The sequence below is a fragment of the Camponotus vicinus genome, unplaced genomic scaffold (genome assembly GCF_025532165.1).
Source record: "Camponotus vicinus isolate PSW18456_S1 unplaced genomic scaffold, iyCamVici1.0 SCAF_2, whole genome shotgun sequence".
NCBI lineage: Eukaryota > Metazoa > Arthropoda > Insecta > Hymenoptera > Formicidae > Camponotus > Camponotus vicinus.
Window position 1 is genome coordinate 6,528,008 of NW_028141956.1, and position 23,721 is coordinate 6,551,728.

Here is a 23,721-nt window from a genome sequence, read left to right on the forward strand (position 1 = left end):
AAAGCATTATTTGATACTGCTGATTTATGTCCATTATCTCGACAACAAAGCATTTGCGACCATATGTTCATATGAACATTTGTTCTTCCTTTTTATCCAGGAACACGCTCACAAATTTTTAAAACATACTTTTGACTCACCCTGTATATATATATATATATATATATATATATATATATATATATATATATATATATAGTATTATCCCGTTTCTTCTATATATACATTTTTAAATTTATTTTATACGTATTTTTATTTTAGCAATATTTTTAAACAGATATATAATTTTTCTAAAAAAGAAATGTAACAGGAATAATAAGTAAATCATAGAGAGTAATATGCGTATATTAAATCTATATATAAATATATTAGATCTATTTTTTTTGACAGCGCATAGCAATTTTGAATGAGTAGTTTATATCGTTACCATTCCATTTTATATTTTATTTTTTTTCATTCTTATATAATATATATTTTGTATTTCAAGCAATTAATATAATTGTATAATTAATATTTCATATTTTATATAATTATTTTTGTTTCACTACTTGTAATACCTCATTCTTGATTTATCTACCTATGAAATGGTTTCTTATTAGATGGTACTGGTAATCTATATTGTGCTAATTCTACTTCAGCTTCTCCGAATGACGCCACATGGTAACAGAAATACTCGGGATTTTTGTATTCCTTATTTTTGGAGGCACCAGGTCCTACAGCTATATAAATTCAAGTTTGGAAAGTAGTTTTTCAATGTCGTAGCAAACACTTTGTGAGACATAACATTTAATCTTACGTGTGCTTGGTACTTTGACGACATTTTCGCTGAGACCTGACACATTAGTATTCACAGCAAATTGATTAACACTCGAAGCCTCTGCACTGAACATTCGTAAAGGAACAATTGTTATTCCCTGAAAGTAATAAATGCATGTTTGAAGCAGAGAAGTTACAATCTTCTGAATAAATTAATTTCAACGAAATTTGACTTAATTAAATGTTTCTAATACACACCTGTAAAGGTACTCGCCTCGCTATTACATGCAACATTTTGCGTTAATTGCAAACTGCAACAATTACAATGTACGAAACACTTTAAAAATCTAAATGTCCTTTTGACACTGACCTATCTTCTCCTCCGTCCTCCCTCAATCAATGGCTGCGTTCAGCAGGAAAAGCTGCTTTGCAACTGTTGTAAAATTCGTGAATCTGATTGGTGTATGCTCTTAGATTCAGTCAAAATTAAAAGCATACACCAATCAGGCTCACGAATTTTACAACAGTTGGAAAGCAGCTTTTTCTGCTGAACGCAGCCAATCATATGAAATATCTAAACTTTAACAGTTGGCAACATGCAAAAAGTAAAGGAAATTTTGATCAAAAAAATAAAAATTATATAATAGAGATAAAGCTTTAAACTTCAACTTTATTTATTATTTTCTTTTTTATATTTATTTTATGAATAAGACGAATATGAAATTAAATTTAAAGAGAAATAAGTTAGAAATGGAAGCACGTATGATTGTGTTCGAAAATCTACTTGTACTAAGAATAACGTTTTGACCAATCAGGACAAAGAAACTTTGCATCTTATTGGTCGATTAAACGCTGTTCCATTTCGAGTGAATTTTCGAGAGCAATTCACGATATTATACGATTTCTTCGAGCAAGAAACTTGAATGAACAGCTAATGTTACGTAATATAGTGTGAATAATTGACAATTATTACCGTGTCTTGTAAGAGAGACGTTCGTGTATCGTACACGGGTTGCATTGGATGCATTTTTCACTTTCGGGGTGACATAACCTGTGATTAACCTGTGATTATCTGCTTATGGCGAATTAAATTGGTGAGATCTGACGATTCGCGGTGCGTACGGATATGTAGTTATTGATACTAAAACGATGTTATATTTTTAACTTTATGTTGCTATACTGTTTTTTAATTTTATATCGAATCAAAATTTATCAATTAATACAGATACATGTGTGTGTATTATAAGATTGACAAACCACGATTGTCACTTAATAATTTGTTATTGAATACTAAAATAAAGTAGTACAGAGAGGATATGAAGAATATTTGTAGAAACTTATTATTGTTATAGAATATTCATTTATAACAATACTGTATTTTAGGCTTAACCATGTTATTAGATTACATATTAAACAATTGGAAATACAGCGCTGCGCCTGAAGGCCAACAGCCATTTGAAAAAGTGTTCGGGCTGAGTAAATATGGACTTTGCAGTAGTGTTCTAATTGGCGGATATGATTGTATAATTGTATCTCAGACACTCACTTTCTGGAATACAGTAAATACCATGTCCTATTGGGTGATACCTATCACTGCCATGTGTGCCACTTTTGCTTCTGTGGCATATACAGTAACAAAAATCAGAGGAAAAGATGGTTATGCCAATTATCTTCTAGCTTGTATGTAATGTATATCAGATGCAAATTATGTGTTAATAACATGAATGGAGAGATTTATCAAATTTTATTTACTTGCTACAGCATTAGCTACAGGTGGAGTCTTCTATCAATGGCAGAGATGTGGTATAAAGACTCATAGCTTTACCATTGCATTAATTGTGTGCGCCATGCTTAAGAAACATAGTGATTTCAATGGATGGAAACCTTTTTCATTAAAGCCTGAAATATTAAGTCAACATACTACTTTCCCATTTGATTTTAGTATGGTCAAGGATCCTAGGGGACGTAGACCCTGGGAATAATGATCTTATATGTATATAAAGTAAAAGATTAGTGTTTCTGATACATAAAATTAAATGAAATGTTATATATATATATCTGTAATTGATGATACATAAAGAGGTACAAAAGATGTATCTTTCACTTTCATCCTGTGTATTTATCCATGTTCTAGTACAGTAAATAAAAAGAATTGTAAAAGGGTATATCCGCGCATACTTGGAAGAAAAATCATGTCAGCGTTTCACCCTTTGTGACCTGTTAAATAAATATAGAATTGTTAACATAGCCGTAAGGAATAATATATTTACAAATATCATTCAATTAAAAAATTTACAGTAAAATACTTTGTATTTAATAGTAAAACAGATTACTTTCTATCTTCAATTTAAATGTAAATATATATGAAGAATCACTTACACATGCTTCTAGGTATTCGATTCTTCGTTCAAGAGTGGTGAGCTTTTCGTTGAGGACTGCTATTCTTGATCTACAAGACATATCTAAAGAAGAAAAAAGCATATTGAATATGATTATAAGAGAGTAGTAAAAATATTCCTCTATGAAATTTCATATATATATATTGACTAAAACGGGAATAGAAATTTGGAATGTGATAAATTACCAAAAGAATTAAGGAAATCCGTAATTTTTTTGATACTGCCAGTGATAACTTCTATGTATTCGCGATTAGCCCAGTCCTGTTGAATTTGTTTTTGTATCGCCTCCCGGTGTATGGCTGCCATTCTCGCTGCGTATCGTCACCACGATACGCGTCTTTCGAGTTTTCTCCTAATAAATTGCTGATCTAAGCATGTCAGAGAAAAATGTCTTCACAATTTTATCGCATTATTTATGTGAAATATGTCGAAAATTGTGAAGTGACAATTATGGACTAACCTTGAATACTGAATTGACTTTAAAGATCTTGTATACGAAAACAGAAAGTTCCGAATTCAGGACTACCACTATCAAAAGATAATTTCCTATGTAAGTCCCGATAGGAATTTTATACTGTCAGTAATGTGAAAAAGAGAAAGATTATTCATACACGTATATGTTTATTCATATATAAAAAAAGCAACTGAATATTGAATGCATATTTTTCACATCTTTCGAAAGAGAATGGTTTCTATCTTTCTTGCACTAATTTACTTATTTTGGATTTTAAAGCCTATGAGAGAGACATGGGAGAATGTCTTTCGGAACGCGCGATGGTTCACGGAGTATGTATTATTTATATGCATATCTATTATGTATTGATTCACAGTCATTTATTATTTTCGGAGCACGACGAGCGTTTGGTCTTTTGGATCCTCTGAAAACGTAAATAATGCATGACAGCTACGGACGCACGTGGCTAGTCTTTTAAATCCTTGGTGCTTGTTGATCTGTATGACCGCGAGACGTAGCTGTCATTCTAAGATGTGGATATTTCCGACTATAAGACATCGCTATTACATCAGGTTAGATGATCTCTTCTTTCCCGCTCTCTTTAACTTCCGAACATTTTCGATTTGAGATCTCAACTTGCACTTTCGATATTTTCGATGATACAAAAGCAGACAAATATATTTAACATTTAACAGTCATTCTACATAATAACATAATTTTGGAGCGAAGAATAAGTTGTTCCTGTAAACACCACTTGTACAGATCCGAGGATCCGAACATCGTAGCCTTTGCAGCGCAACCTTTACTTCGCTCCAACATCGATCTTATGTTAAAAATCTTTATCCAATGTTTAGATATATTTGAATATCGAGAATACATATGATTTATAAGCCTCCTAGTGTGAAGTAGTTTTACTAAAATAAATGATTGCGTGTAATATACTTTACATTTTATATATATCAAATATATATATTATATATAAATCCGACTGAAATAATATTATAATATAACGTATATTATAATATAACATATTATAATATAACGTATTTTAACAATTCTCGATTAACATCAAATAAGACTTTTTATCATTTTTATTATGTAAAATTTATTATTATCCAGTGAGGGGAAAAAGAGGCATCTCATACTCATGTTAATTTACATCCATATGATAAATTCATATCTATCACACTAATGACAATTCACAGTAGTGTGTGCTCTGATTTCCTACGTAATTTCCTACGCGCATTGTAAGAGCTCTTTAATGTACATATATCATAAAAGCGCGCCGGAATTAATTTATGCGCCCTCTGGCAGCGTAATTCGGTAAAAAATTCGAGGAACATGGATCTCTAATCTCTAACGGACCACACTGCGAACTTTGTATGTACATACTATACACATATGCCGTTCTTTAAATTGGCGGATATTAGATTTTATCTAATCTCACACGGCACGAGACTGAATAGTTTTACGCCTTTTAGATTTGATTCCACGATTTCTACGATGGCTGATTATATCGAGAATATCGCCGATTCACGGCGCGATAATCGCTGCTGCGTAGAATGATCTGCCATTTTTTTTTATTTGCCACCTACCGGGTGTTCCACAACTCGCGATCTTAAGTTTGATGACAGATTTCAAATCTATATTAAAACGTATTTCGATTTTCAATGTTTGTAATGTACTGTATGTTTCATTTTTATATTTATTATATATATATTAATATTAATATTTCTAAAATATACTTGCTTTTCGCGCGCAGTAGACTTCTTTTTTTTAAACTCACTATTGTTTTATCTATATATGATCGAATATAAATAGAATTAACTTGTATTAAAATCGTTGAATATATATATTGTTATAATATATAATAATTTAATTCGCACTATTATAATAAAATATTAAAAAGAGATTTTGAATATGGGAGAAAAAGGATTTTAAATTTATCTTAAGCTTGATCAATTTAAGATTAATTTAAGCTTGAGTAGTGGCGCTATACGCTTTTGCATATTTTCTCCACATTTAAATAAAAATAACTGTTTTATTTGAATTGAGAAATATTATTTAATAAAAAAAGTTTGAGTAGTATTTATATTTATATATGTATATGTATGCGATTGCAATCGGATTTCTTTATTTGGATTTATTTATTTATTATGTAAGATTTTCTCAAAGTAGACTTTTCTAGAGAATTAAGATTTTCTTCATATGCTTTTTATTAAAAAAATTTCTTTTATAATTTATTGTATTGGCTGATGAATATTTAATTTTATAAATAAACTAATTTTAATTTTTTTATTATATTTTAATGTTTTTATTGAAATGTAATTTAGAATGTATAATTGATTGCTAAAATTCTTATTGAAAGGAGCATCATTGTTATGTACAATATAATAATATTAAGTTCATTTAACAGTTTAATTTAATTTGATTTAAGTTCGATTAGTTAGTTAATAATTATTTAGCGATATAACGTACATATAAGATTGATTTTTGCAGTGCATACTCTCCATGCCAATCGTGTTATGACTTCGGGAAGATGCAATTTCTTATCAACAGTCCGCTACGTATCTGAGATATCTAAGAAACGGTGCGGCACAGTGCAATACGGATGTCGTACTGGTTTTCATTTAATTGAAAGTACTCTTCTTCCTATCGTCGGACAACACATTAACAGGTCGAATCATACACACGTAATCATATATTTAATTATTTATTATAATTATATATTTAATTAAAAAAAATCATCTCTCAAAAATTACATATCTAAAATAAATATAAATATATATAAATCATAGTAATATATATAAATAAATTATTAATAAAAAAGGAGCGTCTCATGAGATTTATATTATATTTATTATTATAAATTTTAGAAAGATAAATTGTGATAAATTTGAATACTGTTCCTCAATATGGATTAAATATGCGATATTTTTATGTAATTAAATATTTAATATTTCAAAAAACTAATTAGATCAAGATTTATTAAGTAATTTCATTAAATGAGTTATTTCGAGTTAAATGAGGAAAGAAACTATTTTTTTTTTCAAATTCAATTCGTTCGAAACTTATAATTTTTATATTGTAAATGTTAATAAAAAGATCAAGTTTAGAGATTTGTTTAATTTTAAAGTTATATTCTAAATATAGTAAATTGAAATTTACATTAATAAATACATTTGTGAAACAGATCAAATCGCAATTCATCGCTTTCCCTGTTATTCGTCAGAATGGCATCGACATCCAAGAGTAGCGCTAAGAATACCAGCCATTCTAGTGCAAAGAAGCTAAATCGTTTGAGCTTGGAAAAGTCGCCGTATCTACTACAACATGCGACTAATCCCGTAGAATGGTATCCTTGGGGCGATGAAGCTCTGGAAAAAGCGAAAAAGGAGGACAAACTCATTTTCCTATCAGTTGGTTACTCTACATGTCATTGGTGTCACGTGATGGAGAAGGAATCATTTGAAAACGAAGACATCGCGCGAATCATGAACGAGAATTTTGTTAATATCAAAGTAGATAGGGAGGAGAGGCCCGATATTGACAGAATATATATGACGTTCGTTCAGGTATGTATTATCGAATTGATTGTTGCCTTTCGTATGCGAAGTCAGAAAATAAGTAGCAAAATATATATCTTCTATTTATACAATTGATATTAGCTTATTGATAAAAAAATTCGACTGTATATAAATATATCAAGTATAAAAATATTGAGCTTATTAAACATATTACACATATATAATTATGTGAAATGCATATATAGATAGAAATATATATATTTATTTAATAGGCAAAGTCTGGTCATGGTGGTTGGCCAATGAGTGTTTTCCTATCGCCGGATTTAATGCCTGTGACAGGCGGAACATATTTCCCGCCAGATGGCAAATATGGCCTTATAGGATTTAAACCGCTCCTGTTAACAGTTGCGAAAGAGGTGCAAAACATGATACTTACATTTCATATAAATATTCTCACGTTAACACTTGTCGAGAAAATTCACATTTATAATTTGTCATGTTTAAATTAAATCTTATTCGAAATTAGGCTTCTAAATTTCTTTATTATAGTGGGCGCAGCAAAAGAGCAACATAATAAAATCCGCTGCTAACATAGTAGAACGTCTAAAGGATATTGTTGAGTGCAAACAAGGCTTAAAAGTGAGTAAGATTTAAAAATTTCGGGAATTTAAAGATTTCTATGTTGTGTTTTTATCCGATTTTGATTTATTTCATTTTTGTGATCTTGCAGAAAGACGATGGATTCCCCACAGCTGAATGCGCTTTATTATGCGTTCATCTTCTGGCAAACGGATACGAGCCGAAATTCGGTGGATTTAGCAGCAGATCCTGGATGAACTCACCGAAATTTCCTGAACCTGTCAATTTTAATTTTCTCTTCAGTACATACGCTTTAAGTACCTCCTCTGAGTTGCGTAAGCAGTGTTTAGAAATGTGTCTGTATACTCTGACGAAGATGGCTTATGGTGGAATTCATGATCATGTGGGACAAGTAAGGCCGTTTTTTCACTCTTTTGCTGATTATTTTTTGCGCGAATCAAATTATCATAGTTATTTTTCATATTTAGGGATTCTCTAGGTATTCTGTGGATGGCGAATGGCATGTTCCTCACTTCGAAAAAATGCTCTACGATCAAGCTCAAATAATACAAGCCTATGCCGATGCTTATGTTATTACAAAAGATTCATTCTATTCTGATATTGTAGATGATATTGCGACATACGTTGTGCGGGATCTGCGACACAAAGTATTATTCATATTGCTTTTAATTTTCAAAGATGTAATAGTGACAAGGGGAATATTAATATTTATATCATATATACTTTTCAGGAAGGTGGTTTCTACAGTGCAGAAGATGCCGATTCACTCCCAGAGCCACAGGCTTCAGCAAAACGAGAAGGCGCATTTTATGTTTGGCCCTATAAGGAAATTAAGACTCTTTTAGATAAGAAAATGGTAAATGATAACGTTCGATTTTCCGATCTTATCTGCTATCATTTTAATGTGAAGAAGGAAGGAAACGTGCGAAAGGCTCAAGTACGTTAGAATCGAAATTATAAAATAAGAAATATTTATAAAAATAAATATTTATAAAAAATAAGGTTTGCGAATATTTTTTTGGCATAGGATCCTCATGGTGAACTCACTGGCAAAAATGTATTTATCGTGCATGACGGCATAGAGCAAACCGCGGAACATTTTGGCATTAGTGTAGAGAATACTAAAAGCTACATTAAAGAAGCTTGTCAGATCTTGTTTGAAGAAAGATCGAAGAGACCGCGGCCTCATTTGGACGACAAAATCGTCACAGCATGGAATGGTAATGAATCATGTCGATAATGAATGATGTTCGTCATCGTTATATATTTCATGCGACGCATGTTTTCAAACCAGGTCTAACAAATCTATTTATTTGTAGGCCTTATGATAAGTGGTTTTGCACGTGCTGGAGCAGCTGTGAGAAATGATAAATATGTTGAATTAGCGACAGACGCTGCCAAATTCGTGAAGCAATATTTGTTTGATAAAAATAAAGGCGTGCTACTTCGCAGTTGTTATCGCGGGGAAGACGATAGAATTATGCAAACGTGAGTGCAGATTTATTTATTTCAATGTCAATGTCACACATTTTGAGGTCTATGATATTATTTTTAGGAGCGTTCCGATCCACGGTTTTCATGACGATTACGCATTCGTCGTGAAAGGATTACTCGATTTGTACGAGGCTAATTTCGATGCGCAATGGCTTGAGTTTGCTGAGGAGTTACAAGATATTCAGGACCGATTATTCTGGGATTCGCAGGACGGTGGTTATTTTTCCACGGTTGAAAATTCTCAGATGATTCTACGGATGAAAGACGGTATGGCATGCTTTTAGTAATTTTAGACTATTTTTGACTATTAAACAAGAAGGTAAGGCGCGGTAGTTACGTCGAATAAACGAAATCGAGCGTAAAGCCGCATTCCGCCATAAAGATGATTATATTCAAATATTTATAGCGTTTGCTGAATGCCTCATTACAATTTGGTTCTTATGTCGTGTTTTCACTTTATATATTGAAAGAGAAAGGAAATTATAAAAGATATAAGTTAAAATATGAAAGATCTGAGAGATATAAAAATCAGATTCATATTGTCAAAATAAGAAATGATATAGATCAAGATTTTACATAGCATTTCCCGAATTAGAGAAGAGTAAATGTTATTGCGAAATTTGAAGCTAATTTTTGTTAGTCACGAACTGTCAAAATAGTAAAAAGCTATTGAAAATATCTAACATTTAATGAATTTTATTGCAGCTCACGATGGCGCGGAACCATCCAGTAATTCTATCGCGTGTTCCAATTTATTGCGGTTGGCAACCTACCTGGATCGTAGCGAGCTCAAAGACAAAGCTGGGCAGCTTTTATCCGCATTTGGTAAAGGACTCACGGAGATGCCGATTATGTTTCCGCAACTGACATTAGCATTGCTCGAGTACCACAATGCAACGCAGGTACGTGTTTTCCGTTTCTTACTTTGTCGATGACGATGTGCGCGAATTTAAGACATTCGCGAAAACACGTTTTCGGTACGGTTTTTTGCAGAGTGTGGATTTTTCTTTCCAGATTTATATTGCGGGAAGACCGGACGCCGAAGATGCAATTGAAATGCTGAGCGTTATCCGCGAGCGTCTGATACCAGGTAGAGTGCTCCTATTAGCCGATCCCGAGCAACAGGACAACGTGTTATTACGTAAGAATGCAGTCGTTAGTAAACTGAAACCGCAGAAGGACCGGGCGACAGTTTTAGTATGTCGACGTCATGCGTGTTCTGTACCCATTACGAATCCTAGCGAGCTCGCTTCTCAATTGGACGATACTGAATTTTCCAACTTGTGAGCGGCGAGCTCGCTCGACATGCTTATATCGCCCGCTGCGTCAACGATGGCGAAAGAGGGAAAAATCTCGCCAAAATATATTCGCCGATATATATCTTGATGCGCACCAAAATATATTCGCCGATATATATCTTTGCGCGCTCGCCCCTCATAAAAAAGATTTACTGTGTTAAATAATGCAACATTAGCCCGCAGAGAGGTTGGTATAGCGAGAGTCGCCGTAGCGTTCGTAAACGCTAACGGATCGATAACATGTCGCAGCCAAGAGATGTATCCAGTAGGGATGTATACGATGCGATATACAACAATAACTTTGCGCGATAATCCAGCTGTATATCGCATCATAAGCGTCCATCTTTATTCTGAATAAACTCGCAAGTGTACAAAAAAAATGCCAAGCCTTAGTTTTCCTCTCTCTCTTTCTCTCTTTATTAATTATCAAAGTCCTGGAGGAACATGTTTTGCGAAATGTCAAAAATTTTGCAAATTATGTCAGCCACTTGAAATGACTAAACACGCGGAACGCGCGTGGTTGATTTCTATTTTCGGCTACGCGTGTGGAATAGATTAAACTCGACGATGGTGCGTTTGTAATCTCTGACGAACTTGATCGTTTCCGGACATAACGTTGACTTTAATCGCATATCTAGTATCAGTTGATTATCGACGTAGCTAACTTGTCTTCACGTTCAAATATTCACGTAACAGCGCGATATGCACGTGGTCTGGACTTTCTCTATTTCCTCCGATTTCCGAACAAAAATAGACAAAATGTGTAGTAAGTTAGTCTCGGTGAGCGTTATGATGTTTCAGTTTTGACTTAATCATCAAAATTTCCGTTAGAAAATGGCAATGGGTAAAAGATCAAAGATTGCTATTTATGCTTTTTTAGGCATGATATATATGTTAATGCAATATTATAAATGATACAAGTATTGTTACATATAATTAATCGAATTTCGATAAGTGTGTGTAGAGCATAATTATAAAATTGTTATATAGTTCTTTTTATTTCTTTCAAAATTCATAGCACTTAAATATATATCGTATACATATATAATTAATTAATAATTGATATAATTATTAATTAATAATTAATTTATAATCATTAATTAATATGATGGCAATGTTTTACTTAAAAAATTTGATTGACATGTGTACTTATACTTTTTCACATGTAACATTTTTATATGAATGTTTGAAATTACTATTTTAAGATCTCTCTCTCTCTTTCTGAACAGGAATATATATATATGTATATATATATCTTGTTGAGAAAGATCTTAAAATAGTAATTTCAAACATTCATGTAAAAATGTTACATGTGAAAAAGTATAAGTACATATGACAATCAAATTTTTTAAATAAAAAATTGCCATCATATTAATTAATGGTTATAATATCAATGATTAATCAGTAATAATTTTCAAATATAACAATATTATTGTAACGTAAGCTGCATATTTAATTTGATAGAAATGTCAATCTTCATTTCTATTTATGAAAAGCATTTCTATTTGTGACACATTATTTTTGACATTTCTCTTTCAGCGCACCAAGCACGGAGGAATGTTTTTTAAAGGTTGTCGTTACCTTGAAACATTAAATTTAACGATGTAAAAATGAAATTGTCACGACTTTTTATCGCCTTTATCGAAAGTTCAATTCTTCGACTATACGCCATCGAACAATCATCTATCAACTACCCTCAAGTATTATCGATGTTTCCCCTTCCTTGCCCTTTTCTCCATTATTCGACGCAACCCGAAGAAACGAACTTCTCTTTCGCTGAACTTGCTTTCCGCTCGATCGCTTTTCGCACCCCTGGAGAAATTGGTCACGGTGTCGATCACGCGATGTATGCTGTGTGCGATCCTCATCAATTAACCCAACATGTTGAAGTTTCGATAAATGTGATAGCACCCTCGCGGCAAATGGTGCGAAAAAAAACACAAATGTCACTTAGTCGACACCGAAAGTGAAAGCGAGGATCTCAAGGACTTTGTCGGATCCTCTTCGTCTCACTGCTCCATCCCTCTGTTTCTCTCTTTCTCTCTCTTTTTCCCTCTCCGTCTTGCTCCTCTCAATTCGTGAAGGAGCTTCGGTCGACCGACCGGGAGGAGCAGGAGGAAGTGGAGGAGAAGAAGATGGGGCGCACGGCCGGGAAGCGTGGGAGAGGTGGGAAAGAGTAGGAAGATCTCCGGATTTTCTCCGGGGGAGAGGATGTTGGAGGTCGCGAGACGCGCGGATGAGGCAAGGGATACGCACACCGGGGTCGCGCATGCGTCCACCACCATCGGCGTCGAGGATGTTCGACGTTTTTTTCAGTCACCGGTCGACGCTGCGTCGGGCACCGTCGTCGTCGTTGAATACGACCGCGATCGCGCGGCGTTCAGCTGCTACCACCACCGTGCCGTGCAACATCCGCGATCATCCTTCACTCGCGGACGACAATCCACGTTCAGTGTCCGCGTGTTCGCGCGACCGACGTCGCGGTCGATAGAACCCGCATCTGGAAGAGGAAAAAATTACGGACCCAGGAGGATAGCTGGAAACGAAAGAGACCAGGTGGTGGATCAGTTCTCGGCCACGCGCTTCACGCATGTTCTCTTCTTCTGATCGCGCCACCGACTGTCCCTCTCTCGAAAAGAACTTGGCTTAAAGAGCGTATGACCTCGTGGTGAAATTTGCGCGCGTTCATCCTTCGGGAATACCGCGATATCGGGGCAAGGTTACTGCGCGCTCGCTACGTCCCCAGGTGAGAAGCGCAGGTGAGAGAAATAGCGGACAGGCGCGTCGAGAGGTGCACATTTGCACACTTGCTTAGATCTGCTGTCTACCCGATGTAAGATGCAATCGGTGGGCAATCGCTCGCTGCCTCAGTGTGGACCAACGTGTGGAGAGCTTGAGAGTTAAGATAAGAGCTCGGAGGAGATAATCCTCGCGAGGAAAAGGATTGGCGAGAAGGAATGACGTTGTTAAAATCAACTGATTATTCGCGCCAGTAGTCAAGAACGTGCGGAAAGGGACGGACGCGAAGCAAGGGCGATGAGAATCTCTCCCTGCGAGGAGTCTCCGAATCGTCGCCTCACGCAGCTCCAGGCACCGAGGAGGCCGCAACGTCGTTGAGGACCTCTCCGGAGTCGCTGGAGAAACGTCGCGCTCGAGAGAAACAGGGACTCCGAGAATGTCGCTGCACTATCCTCAGGGATACCGGTACCGATCCGCGTCAAAGACAAGCGGCGGGATCGGGGCCGGAGGGGAACAGGGCTCCGATAGCGACGTAGCGGAGCTCAGCGACCTCGAGGACGACGAGGACGAGGATGAGACTCGCGGATCCGCTGAAAGACGAGTAGTTATGGAAGAAGAGTTGGACGAGAATGACGAGAACGATGAGGATGACGACGACGACGACGACGATGACGACGACGACGATGACGACGAGGATAACGAGGATGAGGAGGAGGAGGAAGGCGAGGATCTACCCTATCCAGGTTTCGTTCCAATTGCTCTCAGATATCTCGACCAGAACACACGACCGCGCAACTGGTGTCTTGCATTTATCACTAATCCATATCCTTTTGATACTTCTCGATATAGTAAATGTTTTTTATAGGATTTGATTTGCATGCATGATTTTATATATATATATATATATATATATATATATATATATATATACACATATATTAATATATTGTTATATATATACATATAACAAATATTTGTATATATATATATATATATATATATATATACAAATATTTGTTTTAACCAATACACATAAAAATATATTTAATAGATATGCCAAGAAATTTGATTGAAAGATTTTTGAAATTTTTAAATAGATTTCAGAAATATTTAAAGAAAATTCAAGTTGGGTTGTCTTCCAGATTTCTAAAAGGTATTTGAAAAATTAGGAAAATTGTTTTTATGAAAAAATGCTTATAATAGGTCAGGAAATATGATAAATGAAGTTTTTTAATAATCAAGAAATTTTTTATCGAATTTCTTCTCTTGACATTTATATACTTTAATCTATTTTTATTTTTATAGACTCAGAAAATATTTTTCCCCAAAACAGAATTAGAATCGATTACATTGGATATCGAGTTTCTAGCTTTTGTGCAAAGCATCTTTGTATATATTTTACAAGCACAGGTTCTCACTTTTCATGGTCGTTCAAGCTGGTGCGAACTGTTCCAGTCGATCTTCATTAGGAATTTATTTCATCTCTCTGGCTACAAGGTTGCGCGTGCGTCAGCATTCACTGTAGTAACTATCGCATTTTGTTGATTTTCCTAAGTTGTTAAGTAATGTGTAGCGGATTATCAGATAAGATCTGATAAAGCTCGGTATCGATACATGCATATTAACCAGATTGTCAATAATATTGGAGCTTGTTCTAGGATATATTCGCACAGGATGTAGTTACGACGAATTTAATTTGATACCGATAAATCAATCGCGTTATAACACATGTTATGTTAATAGGTTGATAATTAACATCGATACTTTTTCACGTCATCGGTTATTATATCGAAGACGAGGGGGAGGCTATCTTTATAGATAAAAAAATTACATATGAAACCGAAAAATAAAGTAGAAACTTTTCTCTCGTCGGAGACTTCTTTTTAAAGTTTGATAAAACATCTATTAGATTATAATGATCGAAAATTGATGTTAAATAGATCGAATGGATTTTAATCCAGAGAGTGGGAAAATAACGTGCAAATAAGAAAACACATTTACTTTGCGGAAAAAGAGATTAAAAAACTTTTCTTCTGAAAGACATTTTGATGACAGAACTACATAAACTTAGCAAATTGATTCGAAAGATTCGATTATTAATTGATATTTATAAGCACGAATAATTGCTCTCCCTTGCGATCCCCCGACATATGAAAGCTCTCTTCGAGAGTACATTTAATCGCTCTATTTTCGTCTTCGAGACGTCTCGTTTGAAAGAATTTACGAGTACAATTCGCACCCTGCAAACGCGAATTGCGCTTCCGCCCCATTTGCTGAACGCAGCATCGTTCTAGCAGCGTTTATCACTGCGAATAACCTCGATAGCGAGCACGGTGGAGGGAGACCGGTCTGAAGACTCCTTAAATAGGTCATTGATTGACCTATCCCCAGGCGAATCCTACACGGCGCGCATAGCCGCTTTTCACAGTGGCACAGTTCTCTCTTCTCTCTCTCTCTCTCTCTCTCTCTTTCTCTCTTCTCTCAGAGCGGCTGCGGCGGCGGTTCTCCTTTTTCTCCTCCGCACGGTGGCTCTTCTCGTTTCCCTCACTCGTTTTCCTCACCCTCTCGCGCTTCCATTCCCTCCTACGGTTCTCGGCGCTTATACACCGGAGTACCTACACCCGTTTGTGCAAGAAATTACTGGGGGTGTGCGGCGGGATGCGCACCGCACGTGGTGATCGGGCAAAGTTTAGTCAGCCGCACTGTCGGAGCAACAAGCGCGCCGCGTGTGGTAGAAAGATTCCCATTGTACGACGCTGACAATGGGCGGATTTGAGCATTGCGAACGTTGCGGGGCCTCGAAACCTGTTTCGCCGCTTTTCCTTTTACCCGTCACGGTTACGCTCTGCTGCTGGATCGTCATGGAAATCGTGTTTCGGAGGGTGGCGAATCCGTGGGTATTGAAACGTCCTCCGATCGAGAGGGAATTGTGCGGCATATAAAAATCTAATAAATTTATATGTATATTTCAATATGTCCCTGAGGTTTTTATCGCGTACGAAGTGACGAGAGAACGCTTATTTTAGAGCGAAAATGCGTGTTTAGTAGCGAAAACGTAAACGCGTCGAGCAACAAACTGTTGTTGGTCTGGGATATTATTGTGCGATAGATATTTCTCGCAGAGTGGAGATGCTGGGTAGTTTTAATTTGTCAAGTTTTGAGATTTCACACAAATCGGGTATCGAAGCATATGTACGTATGCCCTTGACCCATCGATGTTTAATCCTATCGGATCCAAGGGCGGCTCAGGGAATGCGTCAATTACACTCTTCCTCCAATTACGTATTCTGAGATTGTAGTTTATAACTTCTATAAAATCTAGCTTCTTTCTTTTTTTCTAGATAAATTTTTAATAATACGAGATTATTCTTGATTTAACATTAGTTGGATATGAAAAATTATAATAGAATTATATTTTTAATACGTATGAATAATAATTGACTATTCCCTAATAATTTCCTTGTAATTGATCTACTCCCTTATGATCCGTTTTATAGTTCAGAACCTTATCCTTGCTCATAAATTTAGGGTTAAACGGCAATGGGGGAAATAAGGGAATAAGGGAAATGATTAAATGAATCAATAAATAGCTGTCATATTTCTTTTAATTCGATGAAACCGATAAACCATGAAAATATGTATTTTGCTAAATGTGAGATTACATGATATAGATTGCGTGAAATGATTGCCATTACTAAATAACTATCATTCTGTTTCAATTTGATAGTCTATTTCATTATTGTAAGTGCTACAAAATAATCGAGCAGTTGTTTAATTTGACAATTTTTCCGCATGTTTAATTAATTCATATAATGCTAATGCTTATTTACTTATGCCTATATTGTTTCGTTTTAGGCATCAAAATTAATTAATTCAGTGTATGAGAGAAGTAGAGAGAGGGTAAGAATGAGAGAGATACATATACATATTTGCAATATAGGAAATAATACAGAGCAAAACAGAATGAATCGAGTGATTTTTTAGTTTCGAGAAAAATATGAGATCGAGTTATTTTTTTAAATTTTTTATTTTTGACTTTAAGATCTCTATAAATCTTTATATGACTTTGAAATCTGGAATAAAACACACCAAGTTATTATGGAATAAGAAACGTTCTCCTCCTTGCTTGCAAGTTGACATATTTCGCTCGACCATCTTTAACTACTTGTCACTCTTTAGTCCGACGCAAGATTACATTATACTACTGCATCGGTTGACCAATTGCATTCGAACTACTGATTCTTGCAAATGACTGATTGTTTGTTTTTACTGCATTCGCATATTACTTTTGTTTTCATTTCATTTTCATTTGAAACGACCAGACGATGCTATCATTTGCCAAATATTCGACAAATGCCACTTTTATGTGAACTTTACTGCGTTGCCATATATAATTAGAACACGCAAATATAATATCATATCATATAAGCGCATATTACTTTGTCGGCTTGCAAATCTTTATCAAAATTTAAATTTCACTTTAAATTTTAATATAGGATTTATAAACAAATATTAAAATACATGAAAAAAAAGAATTTCAAATGCAGATTTTTTCTCTTCAAAAAAATAAAAATGTAACATAAAAGAGATAATGTTTACAGCTCAAACTTTTCGCTCGTGATCCTCGTAAATATTAGCTTCATGTGACACTAAACAAGTCGCGATTTTGTAGCAATTAGAAACGAAATGATGACTTGCTCTCAAGAGAACGGTTCTCTCTCCCCCTCTCTCTCTCTCTCTCTTTCTCTCTCTTTCTCTCTCTTTCTCTCTCGATCTGCTCGTACCTTCGCGCGCATTTCCATTATCTTTCGTTGAATTATCTCGGCGATTCGATCGACTATGAATATGGGCACGGGGTTATGGCGATTTTATAGGACCGGGGAAAAATAATTAAATGACACTAAAACGAGGCAAACGAGGCAATCATCCGCGACCTCGAACGACGCCGGAAGCGGCAGTCGATCGAAACAATTTGCTCGGCTGCTTCGGCCGCTTGATTGTCTATTAACCGTCGCGTAAATGAGCGTCGATGAGAGCGAGAGGCATCGATGAGAAACAGGTTGACGGGCCATCACGTGTTGACCGATCGACACGTAATGTGCATATAAAAATCGATTGCTCAAGGTATCGTTCACACGAGACTCATTGGTGTTGTGTAGATAATATATTCTAGTTAATTTCGCGAATGTTTACTCTCTTTATAAGAAATCAATATTTTATAATTAAATTAATCATTAATTAATTAACAAAAGAAATTAATTTAAAAGTTCTTTATTAGCAAATTCTTGTTGAAGATAATGTCTGTCGAGTCGACATATTCGAAAATTGATTTAATAAATGAAGAAATTTTTCCATTTTATTGATTTCATTGAATTTTTAATTAATTTGAAATATCGTTTCTCTTGAGCGATTAAAATTTTTATTGAGGATAAAAAGAAGGAATTAATAAACTCTGTCTTTTGAATATACATTTTTTTATATTGAATATAAATTATAACGTGATACGAAAGAATAGTAATTAAATAGTAATAAATACATAATAGTAATTAATATATAATAATAATTAATATATAATTTTATATTAAACGTGCGTATTATCTTTTCACTGCTACGACTTCGTTCTTTCTACGAAAATTTTGAGAAAATGTACGACGCCATTATCCAAGAGGAACAAATATTATTTTGCATTTTATACGAAGATTTTCTTTTTATTCGCCAAATTGGCGAATTATTTGATCCGTTAGTTTCCACAATGCAGTAGTATTCCTAGAATTTGTAGACTTCGCGTGCTTCCGTACCGCGGTACAACATCATTAATACGTGCTAGATTTATGTAAACGGCTTCACATTGCTGCACCGAGCCAAGATATTCTACGGCAAGCGCACTGCAATTCTGCGGCATTAATTCTTACTGTGAACGGTATTTAACGCGGTCACACGCTGGCTGGAGGGTAACACGAGCAGATTGCACCGTACGATAAACGGTTATCTAGGGCTTCGGGGTCTTGTAACACGTACCCACGTTGCCTGCGGCTCTCGAGTAATCGAATTGATTATTTTCCACCGCCGTCGTCACTTATCTCCGCGCGATGCGCGCGTTAAAACGGGCTTGAGATTTATTTTTAGCAGCGCGCGCACGTGGACCCGCGAGATAAAAGGCATTTGTCCTTTCGCAAGAATAACATAACCGTTATTCTCGTAACGATTTAATTACTCATTCCGGAAATGAGAGATGCCTGTTTCGCTCCTGTTCTTGGAATATCCGTGCGTGAAAATAGTTCCGTCACGGTCGGACTCAACGCGGTATGAAACGCGATCTCTTCTATTCGAGAGAATAGGTTCTGTTGTTTCTCTGAAAAATTTAAAAGCCATTTAAAAAAAGAAGCAAAAGCGTGGGCTCACGAAGCGCGCTTCTTCCTTTTATCGGAAAAAAATTCAGTGTGATCTGGGAAATCTAATCTTCATTTAAAAAATACCATTTTCTCTATCTTCAATATCTCTCTTTAAATTAATAATTTTAGAATTAATTAAAGTTAGCTTTAAGGCTGCTTTAAGTTTGCTTTTTCATATGATAAGTTTTGCGTGTATATTCTTCGTAAAATTAGCGAGGGAGCCGCAAAAATCAGTCATTAGCCATAATCGATACATATCTCGTTCGGTAGCAATTCGAGCGAACGTTTTTTTGTTCGACTTTCCGCGGACGAGGCGGCGACGCGCTCTTTGTCTGAAAGTCTCATTATGATTTCTGTCCGACCGCAATAATAGGCAGGATAAAAGGAAACCCGACAAATTACATGTATATTCCATCTTTTGATTTTTGTCGTTCGATCGCGACAAATTGCAGCGAATCTTCTTCAGCGACAGTCATCGAGGTGGGACGAAAACGTGACGAAATAATAAAAGACATGTCCCTTGAGGGATGGAGGATTTTCAAGATGATTTAGGTCTCTTCAGGCAATGTCGACTTCGTTGGATCGATCGTGCCGTCGAACGACGGAATTTGAAAAGAAATTCGGTCGACATTTCTGACACTGCCGTGGCTTTTCTTCGCTCCTTCATATCAAACATACTGTTGACTGAGCACCGATTGCGTGTCCCGAGTATCACCGGATGTCTTTTCAATCGTAGGTGTTAAAGAACGTTCTGTGAAAAAGAACGGTTGCTTTAATGGCGAGATATTGGCGGTTACAATGCATCAGAATTTCAGTTTCGGTGAATTAAGTATAGGTCGACGATGTAAGTAGAATAGCGTAGAAATTTTTTCTCATTTAATTTTAATTAGATTTTATCTCGAGCAAGATTTTATTGAAAATTTAAACATCTCATTAAAATATTTAAGTAAAAAATTACAAACTTGCGACATATTATTTTATAAAGTTTCTTTCGCTTTAAATTTTTCATAGATAATTTCTTATAGATTCTGTGCAAGAAAATGTTCTGGAAAGATAGGTATTTCAGAAGCATCGCTTCTGGAACATCTCATTATATATAGTGGAGGATAAAGTTAATTTAACTCTGTCTTTTCCATCATCATTTTCATTTGCATTTGTTTTTTATAATAAAATGCAAGACGCTTTTTTATTTTTCAACGTGGATAGGTATTATTTTTTTATTGCATTATTTGCTGCAAGTGAAAAGCAATCGAATTAATGGGTAATAATGAATGAACGCTTGATATGTGTATTGATCTAAAATAATTACTTTCTTATATTATGTGTGTTTTTCTTCCATTCTGTAATGTTCCGATATTTAATATTTCATAGGAAATTAGTATTATGAATTGAAAGTATCATATATTAGGATTAAAAGCTGAATGTTACTGACAGGTTTATAGGATATGGGTTTACAAAGGTGTGAAACGTCCCACACATATTCTCTTACGTATAAGATGAATATAACGCGTAATATAACGCGAAGCTTAACTCTTATCCTCTGATTTATCCACCTACATTAAAGATTAATAATATATTTATAACGAAAAAAATAAATATCTGAAAAATAAGGTTTAATCGAGATGAAGAAAAGGAAAGATATTTAATGAATAGGACAACGTAAGGAAATATCGATGATAAAATTAACGATTATTGTATAATACGTTGCTATATTTAATATATCTATTAAAAATTCTCAGTGCCATTTAATATCTAGATGATCCGATCATCAGTTCATCCTTCGTGTAGCAGTTGTAGATGATTAACCTTCTAGAAATGGCGTGATGGGCGGTGCGTGCACTGTGAGGGGATAAAAGTTAACAACAACAACAACACGACCCATTAGGTTCAACGAGTAAAGTCTCACGTACATTCAGTCGTTTTCTACCTGAGCGGATATACCTGTCCGATGTATCATCCACCGATGCGGAATGCATCGTATGTGAACTGGAGCATTATTACAAGAAAAGAAAACAATTATTTCGATATATACATTATAGACATTATTCCTTATTTTTATCAATTACAACCTTAATAAAAAATTACGCAGATGTATTATACTACAATAATTAAATGATTTTAACGTGTTGAGTATCACGAGATTGTGTCATTATCAGTGTTCGTTGATATATAATACTGAGATATATATACAGGGTGTTTTTTAATAAGTGCGAAAAATTTTAAGAGATGATTGTTTGTCGAAAATTAAGGGGGGTTTTTCATATAAAAAGTTTTTCATTAAAAAGTTCTAATAAAAAATTGAATAGGGATTTTGTTAGTTTCATCCCCTTATAACAATACGGGAGGCTGAACAAAATATTAATAAATAAGCTTTTTACTAGTAGAAAATATCCACCTAATTTCATTTCTTTAACTTGTTCTAAATTTAAGAAAAAAATAAAGAATTTTTACCCCCATTTTTGGAGGAATGTAATTCCACAGGAGTATATGTTTATATGAAAAATCGTCCTTAATTTTCGACAAAGAATCATCTCCTAAAATTTTTCGCACTTATTAAGAAACACCCTGTATATATGTCACACTAATATACGTATATAAAATGTAATTAACAATCAAGTATTGAAGCTACATTTATCGCGCCTAATAACGTAAATAAAGGTTAAACGAAATCGATGTGGCAATTAATAATTACGTCACATTTTATTTGCTGCTGATACTTCAAGAGATGATGATTAAAATAAATAATAAAAATTTTCACGCAAGATTTCTTCCTGAATAATTCTTCCGCTATATTAAATTTGAGACCAAAGATAAAACAAAGTAAAAAAAAGTAGTAGAAGCTTGTCTTCATTCTCAGTCACATATTCTGTCTTATTTTAAATATCTACAAGACGAATCCGCTTTTAACCATTTCGTTTTAATGTAGATTCGATAAAGGGAGTGATCGTCATTTCGAGGAATGTACGAATGTTTATTATCAATCACTTCCTTGCATTAGCGAGCGAGTGACGTTTGCCAAGATGCGAGGGTTGCATGCTGGAAAGAGCTCAGTAGTGGTCGTTTATTGATCGAACACACTCCGTGCACGTTTGTGGGTAGCAGATAACGCAGACGGTTTCTCGCTATCCGCCTGTCAAAACCGTCGATGTGCTAGTTTTTAATACGCGCATCCCCTTCCTTTGTCCATTCTTTAGAGATGAGACGTTACAGGTGCTCGCGGCAGTTTGTATAAGCACGCTAAGAGGCCGCTCGCAGACTCTGCCCCTTGATATCGGGTTGGCACGCGAAATTGTGTCGGCGTGATAGATCGTTATTATGATATATCATTGCGGTTTGCAGATCGTACAACGATCTATCATGCGTCCGGCGTGGGTGAGCTGCGTAGATTGTACAACTTTGTCTGTTAAATTCGAATCGAGAAGCGATCGCTTTTGAAATACTTTGATCCGCAACAACAGTAAAAGTTTTAATTGACGTTTGAAAAATAAAGACTTATCTCTTTTATATTAACACGTCGAATTTCAGATGTTTTAACGAGCTCTTTTACATTTGCTTAGTTGATTAGATATATTTGCTTATTTGAGTAGTTATCTGAATGAAAAATTTTATTTATTTATTAAACGTTATGCCTTAATTTTATTATCTTTTTTGTAATTTAATAATATCATATAGTGGTAACTTTTTTAACCGTTACATAAAATAGTGTGGAAACGTATGATTGAAATTTATATATAAAAAAATTAAATTTGTAGAATTAGAATTGACTTTAAATTAGATGAGAATTTATGCTATTGAAGTTTTTTTAATTCGTTGAGAATCTTCCGATTTTGTGTGATCAAAGTTCACTCAAGTTGCTAATTATTATACATTCATCATGACATTTCTCCCAAGATTAAATGGAAATGTTTCAAGAAGCTTAATAGCAGATTGATCCGCAGGCAGATGAATTGAGGTGTGTCAATTTTGTCGCTTTCATTAGGCTGATTACTTCTCGATTTCTGCCGAGAATATATCTTGAAGAACCGTTCAGCCAATATCGAGATATACGAAATGTTCGCGTGA

The 23,721-nt window shown here is 34.9% G+C and overlaps 5 protein-coding genes across 12 annotated transcripts in view; 3 read left to right on the forward strand and 2 right to left on the reverse strand.

Annotated features, from left to right (window-relative positions):
- Nucleotides 1–329: 329 nt before the first annotated feature.
- On the reverse strand, nt 330–1,173 carry Ndufv3 (NADH:ubiquinone oxidoreductase subunit V3). Its single transcript, XM_083092259.1, has 3 exons — nt 1,015–1,173; nt 797–914; nt 330–719 (listed from the first exon to the last, which is right to left on the reverse strand). The coding sequence occupies exons 1-3, from the start codon at nt 1,048–1,050 to the stop codon at nt 574–576; spliced, it is 300 nt and encodes a 99-aa protein (XP_082948385.1). The 5' UTR covers nt 1,051–1,173; the 3' UTR covers nt 330–573.
- A 428-nt stretch (nt 1,174–1,601) lies between these two features.
- On the forward strand, nt 1,602–2,865 carry LOC145967398 (uncharacterized). Its single transcript, XM_083092258.1, has 3 exons — nt 1,602–1,870; nt 2,140–2,436; nt 2,518–2,865. The coding sequence occupies exons 2-3, from the start codon at nt 2,148–2,150 to the stop codon at nt 2,736–2,738; spliced, it is 510 nt and encodes a 169-aa protein (XP_082948384.1). The 5' UTR covers nt 1,602–1,870; nt 2,140–2,147; the 3' UTR covers nt 2,739–2,865.
- Hspc300 (hematopoietic stem/progenitor cell protein 300) lies at nt 2,851–3,702 on the reverse strand. 2 transcript variants are annotated; one of them, XM_083092260.1, is made up of 4 exons: nt 3,616–3,702; nt 3,341–3,523; nt 3,136–3,218; nt 2,851–2,973 (listed from the first exon to the last, which is right to left on the reverse strand). In XM_083092260.1, the coding sequence occupies exons 2-4, from the start codon at nt 3,459–3,461 to the stop codon at nt 2,947–2,949; spliced, it is 231 nt and encodes a 76-aa protein (XP_082948386.1). In that variant the 5' UTR covers nt 3,462–3,523; nt 3,616–3,702; the 3' UTR covers nt 2,851–2,946. The 2 variants fall into 2 exon arrangements, with proteins under 2 accessions (XP_082948386.1, XP_082948387.1); XM_083092261.1 differs by lacking the exon at nt 3,616–3,702 and having other exon boundaries at nt 3,341–3,609.
- A 275-nt stretch (nt 3,703–3,977) lies between these two features.
- On the forward strand, nt 3,978–10,908 carry LOC145967394 (spermatogenesis-associated protein 20). 5 transcript variants are annotated; one of them, XM_083092249.1, is made up of 13 exons: nt 3,978–4,181; nt 6,109–6,286; nt 6,803–7,184; nt 7,409–7,552; nt 7,686–7,775; nt 7,867–8,127; nt 8,204–8,383; nt 8,467–8,673; nt 8,764–8,956; nt 9,056–9,224; nt 9,292–9,497; nt 9,936–10,132; nt 10,245–10,908. In XM_083092249.1, exons 2-13 carry the CDS (start codon nt 6,135–6,137, stop codon nt 10,515–10,517), a joined length of 2,454 nt encoding a protein of 817 aa, XP_082948375.1. In that variant the 5' UTR covers nt 3,978–4,181; nt 6,109–6,134; the 3' UTR covers nt 10,518–10,908. The 5 variants fall into 5 exon arrangements, with proteins under 5 accessions (XP_082948375.1, XP_082948376.1, XP_082948373.1 ...); XM_083092250.1 differs by lacking the exon at nt 3,978–4,181 and adding an exon at nt 4,907–4,989; XM_083092247.1 differs by lacking the exon at nt 3,978–4,181 and adding an exon at nt 5,274–5,295.
- Nucleotides 10,909–12,718: 1,810 nt separating this feature from the next.
- Ca-alpha1t (Ca[2+]-channel protein alpha[[1]] subunit T) overlaps nt 12,719–23,721 on the forward strand; it is a 48,869-nt gene continuing 37,866 nt past the window's right edge. For 2 of the 3 annotated variants that reach the window (XM_083091361.1, XM_083091363.1), the window contains exon 1: nt 12,719–14,088. In XM_083091361.1, the coding sequence (XP_082947487.1) occupies nt 13,704–14,088 (385 nt within the window). In that variant the 5' untranslated portion in view covers nt 12,719–13,703. The remainder of the gene's footprint in view (nt 14,089–23,721) is intronic. The other variant, XM_083091362.1, reaches the window with a different exon arrangement.

Coding starts and splice junctions, on each gene's coding strand:
- Ndufv3 (XM_083092259.1), bottom strand. CDS start 1,050: ATGTTGCATGTAATAGCGAGGCGAGTACCTTTACAG. Junction 915..1,014: donor CGAGGCGAGTACCTTTACAG/GTGTGTATTAGA, acceptor TATTACTTTCAG/GGAATAACAATTGTTCCTTT. Junction 720..796: donor CGTCAAAGTACCAAGCACAC/GTAAGATTAAAT, acceptor GAATTTATATAG/CTGTAGGACCTGGTGCCTCC.
- LOC145967398 (XM_083092258.1), top strand. CDS start 2,148: ATGTTATTAGATTACATATTAAACAATTGGAAATACAGCGCTGCGCCT. Junction 2,437..2,517: donor TGCCAATTATCTTCTAGCTT/GTATGTAATGTA, acceptor TACTTGCTACAG/CATTAGCTACAGGTGGAGTC.
- Hspc300 (XM_083092260.1), bottom strand. CDS start 3,461: ATGGCAGCCATACACCGGGAGGCGATACAAAAACAAATTCAACAGGAC. Junction 3,219..3,340: donor GGATTTCCTTAATTCTTTTG/GTAATTTATCAC, acceptor TTTCTTCTTTAG/ATATGTCTTGTAGATCAAGA. Junction 2,974..3,135: donor TCGAATACCTAGAAGCATGT/GTAAGTGATTCT, acceptor TTTATTTAACAG/GTCACAAAGGGTGAAACGCT.
- LOC145967394 (XM_083092247.1), top strand. Junction 7,185..7,408: donor TATATATGACGTTCGTTCAG/GTATGTATTATC, acceptor TTTATTTAATAG/GCAAAGTCTGGTCATGGTGG. Junction 8,957..9,055: donor AATCGTCACAGCATGGAATG/GTAATGAATCAT, acceptor ATTTATTTGTAG/GCCTTATGATAAGTGGTTTT.